General features: G+C 43.6%; 1 protein-coding gene across 1 annotated transcript; it reads right to left on the bottom strand.

Moving 5' to 3' along the window:
* LOC109823529 (F-box protein At3g07870-like) lies at positions 2,940–4,316 on the bottom strand. Its single transcript, XM_020389809.1, has one exon. It carries the CDS (start codon positions 4,275–4,277, stop codon positions 2,940–2,942), a length of 1,338 nt encoding a protein of 445 aa, XP_020245398.1. The 5' UTR covers positions 4,278–4,316.

Below are 4,633 nucleotides of genomic sequence, written 5' to 3'. Positions count from 1 at the left end.
AGATTGTTTCGTTTTGGTTCACACAAAAAAATGGTGGGAAACCAATATATTTATTTTTCTTGTGTTTGGTTCGCATGGGAAAAAAGGAAAAACTTTTGTTTATATGGCAAAAAGCTGATGTGGCTGCAGTTTTCGTCGATTTCACAAGGTTGAGGATGGAATTAGGGGAGAGAAAAAAATCTGATGTGGCGGCGATTTTCATCGAATTTCCATTCTTCAACCCTAGCGAACCAAAGATGGGAAAAAACCGATAAAAATCTTATATCCTACGTGGCCACGAAAAATCTGATGTGGAGACGGTATAAAACTTTTTCACCGAGTTAAAAAACGAACCAAACAGCCCCTAAAACAATCGACACAGAAACTATACAATTTCAACTGAAACGAATAAGGAAAGATTATCGACACAGAAACTATACAATTTCAACTGAAACGAATTAGGAAAGATTTCATAACCGATGAGGTGACATTGATTTTTATATTTTATAGAATTTACAATATCTATTACAACCGATTAACCCAAGTGTTTACCACATTTTTTTGATGAATAATATGTTCGCCGACCTTTTTAATTTGAAAAATGTAAATTCCACTGCAGCATTTTCTTCTGCAGCGCTATATTTTAAGTCAAAAAAATAAGTAAAATATGTTATGTAAAATGTCGAAAAAAACAAAAAACATGAAGAATAAATTTAACAAATAAAGAACCACCACCCACTCAGGGCCGGCCCTGGGGTAAGCCCACCAAGCCTCGGGGCTGGGGCAACCCAGGGCCTGGGGGCAATCCATCCCTTCCGCTCCATCATCCCTCAAACTGTAATTATCTTGGATTTTTGAAGTGGACTTTGTAAGAGAACATTTATGCAAAAATTATAAGGGGTTCTATTTGTAAAAGAACTCTAATGAATACCCAAAACCCTACCCAACTCCTTTATTTCCATCAACATTTTCTCTCCTCCTTCCCGTCTTTGTTCCGCTCACAAAAAAAGAAAAAAAAAGAAAGAGAGAAAATCGCTCCTCTCCTCCTTCCCGAGTCTCCAACGGTCCGATCTTACTCAGCTCCCATCGGACTCATCCTTTTGGCTTTACCCCGCTGACTCCTCCAATCCAGTCAGGCATTTTTTTTAACTGAATAATTTTAGGGTTTTTTGGACAAAAATTTGGGGGTTTTGATGTTTTGCAATGAAATTAAGATTTTTGATTTTGAATCTTGGCTAAATCTTAGTTGTTGAATAATTGAATTAGGGTTTATGATGTTTTGGAATGAGTTGCTTATCGAATTTTGTTAACTATCCCATTTACGGTTGCTTCGGCGGAGAGAAGTTTCTCCAAGTTAAAATTGATAAAAAGTTATCTTCGCGCATGGATTAACAATGATATCAATTGAAAATGAATACTTGGAGAAACTTGAGTATGATGACTTAATTAAAAAATTCGCTTCAAAAAATTCAATGAGAAATATTTTTTTTGAATTAAATTGTAGCACAAATGTAATCTCTTATTATATGAATATTGATTTTGCATGAGAATATTATCAGTTTGAGCCCAATATAAAATGATAAATTGTATTATATGTATTCATTTTTATCGTTATTGTTCGTACTAAATTTTTAATATAAAAAGCAACCAAAATTGAATTGGGCTAGGGCAACCCAAAGCTCGGGGCTGGCCCTACACCCACTCAAGTGATCTATCTGAAAAAACTCCAAAATACCCCACCATTAAAAAAACCCAAATATATTCCCCCATCAACGCTTCCGTCGAGGTGGGAGGAGGAGACGAAAAAAAAAGCATCGCCGGTCGGCAACAGACCCATGGCCGAAACCTCAAACCCAGACACCAACTCCGACGATCCCCAGCCCTCCGCCGTCGCCGCCTCCATCGCCTTCACCGTCGCCGCCTCCTCCAGCGCCCATCCCCCTCCCCAGACCCTGACCCTAGCCCTCCCCATCCAGAACCCCTCCCCGAACCCAAACTCTAACCCTAGCGACAGCTGGAGCGACGGCGCCACCTCCGCCCTCATCGACGCCTGGGGCGAGCGCTACCTCCACCTCCGCCGCGACAACCTCAAGCAGCCCCACTGGCAGGAGGTTGATTCTTTGTATTGTTTGCTTGTTTGATATTCTAATTTGACTAACATTATTTTCTTATCTTGAAAGTTACGCACTTGCAAGGTTTCAAGATGCCGTCGGGAAGCAAGTGTCTACAATCGGTTAGTCATCTTCAACATATATCATTATTAATGATGCCATTTCGTATGCTTATAATACATTAAATGTGTTTATATTGCATATTACAGTGTTTATGAAATCCGATATGAGACCCAAATATTTTTCGACATATCATCGATATATTCCCTTAAATAGTGTAGCCCTGTAGGCAAGAAATTTGAATCAAATTTCATGTGATGCTTACTAGCTTGAATCTGTGATTCATAACTTTTCCCTTATGGGAGAATGAGTAGATGATGAGAATGATGACTCTGTATAGGCAGTAGGTGTATCTTTTGAAAGTTAAGTCATTGCCCCCGTCATATGGGATAATTCACTAGCATTCCTAGAAGCTGCTGGATTTATGTTTTATCTTAGTCTTTTGTTGTACATTTTTGTTGGAGATATTGTTTTAGGTTTTGTTTTGATTCCGAACTTCTGTTCTCCTGGTCTTTAAGTTAGAACCACAAACATAGTGTATTACTCTTTTTACACTACTATTTCCTGCGTATTGTGAAATAGCAAGAAGACAAGGGTTTTCCAAGTGGGGCATTTTGGTCTATGCGCATGATTTCCACGTGCACAGTTTTTTAATCTAATGGTGTTAGTCGGATGGTTTTCTGAAAATCTTAAGGGGAGTTGAGTGTCATTTCTAAAGTTTAGGAGAGTTATCTAAAAATGGCTGATTTTCACGTGCACAATTTTTTTAAGAGATGGTTTTCTGACAATCTATATATACCATCTCTCTTCTATTTCAATTTTAAAGTCCCTCCTCCCTCGCTCTCTTCCTTCCTCCCTCGCTCCCATCTCCCTCAAAATGAAGTCTCGAGAGATTGGTTGCAGACTTTGTCGTTCATCTTTCAGATTCAAAGATATTCGATTGAAGGTTAGAAATTTTAAATTTTCGTGATAATCCTTCATAATAAGTTCTATAAAAAACTTTTCATACAAAGTATGGTCCATTTTTAGGATATCTGTTCTTTCTTTAAATTCTAAGTGAATATATATCGATAAAGTTAATAACTTAGGTTTCATTGGATTTTCTTTTGTTCCCCTGCTCCAAGTTCTTTGGTAGTCGATGCTGTACGCCTTCACCCACGACGCGCAGCTGCTGTCACGGCCCTCCTCCAGCAGCCACAGATCGACTCCCGATCGCCCCAAGCACTCCATGCACAGCGATCCGCCCAGCCGCGTGAGGCGAAAGAACCACGCCCGGTCGCGCGAGTCCCGTGAGAAGTGTCTTATGCCGGGCAGCGGTAGCGTCGACCATTCCTCCTTCTTGAGATCGAACCGGGCTATTGCCTCGTCGCGCAGATTATCACCGACACCCAGCCGCCATCTAAAAATACATGGCAGGAAATGGACAGCTTCGTCGACGACGGCCGAGTTGTCGTCATGAACCCAAAAGGGGGGGCCCTCCTTCTCCCTCCATCTCCCTGACCCAAGTGTGAAGACCTCACTTCTAAAGTGCTGGTGACTGGAGCGGAAGGAAATTAGAAACACACGGAGCACCTTGTATTCCCCTGTAGAAGGAAGGTAAGCGAATGCCGCCGCGCGGCCGCCTTCCACCCTACTGCCGAGCCCCGAATATTTCCTCCTGGGCAGAATGATCTGCTCCCTGGTCGCAGGGTTTCGGATGTAGATGTCATCGGGATCGTACATGCAGACGAGGTCGAGGCAAAAGGAGAAGACTAGCCTGGGGAACCACGACTCCTCCCTCGGTGAGTAGTAGCCTGTGGTGGTTTCACGGTCTAGTAGGGCTTTCCCTCCTCGTCCTCCTCCTTGCTTCTTGTAGTAGTCTAGCACGTGCAAGTGGGTCCGGAGGTGTCCCCGACCGTCTGTTTTGCAGGTCGCCACGAGGAGGAGGGGGTGTTTGGATCGGCGGCGGCGGTGGGACGATCTGAAGGAGGGGCTGGAGATGAGGGAGAGCCAAGATTTGGACACCAGTTTGAGACGCGAGAGGGTCTTCACGGGGAGGAGGAGGAGGATGTCGGAGACTATGTCGAGAGGGAGGGACGGGTTAATTGATGAGTATCGATCGTTGTTGATTTCAGAGGAGGCGGCCATGTTAGATAGATAGATATCAGCCAGTAGGAGGAGTTTAGGGCTCTGCTGATTGATGGGGGGCAGTATATAGTCGCCACGAGGAGGAGGGGGTGTTTGGATCGGCGGCGGCGGTGGGACGATCTGAAGGAGGGGCTGGAGATGAGGGAGAGCCAAGATTTGGACACCAGTTTGAGACGCGAGAGGGTCTTCACGGGGAGGAGGAGGAGGATGTCGGAGACTATGTCGAGAGGGAGGGACGGGTTAATTGATGAGTATCGATCGTTGTTGATTTCAGAGGAGGCGGCCATGTTAGATAGATAGATATCAGCCAGTAGGAGGAGTTTAGGGCTCTGCTGATTGATGGGGGGCAGTATATA

This window comes from Asparagus officinalis, chromosome 9 (genome assembly GCF_001876935.1).
Source record: "Asparagus officinalis chromosome 9, Aspof.V1, whole genome shotgun sequence".
In the NCBI taxonomy this organism is placed as follows: domain Eukaryota; kingdom Viridiplantae; phylum Streptophyta; class Magnoliopsida; order Asparagales; family Asparagaceae; genus Asparagus; species Asparagus officinalis.
This window is presented reverse-complemented; position numbering and strand designations above follow the sequence as displayed.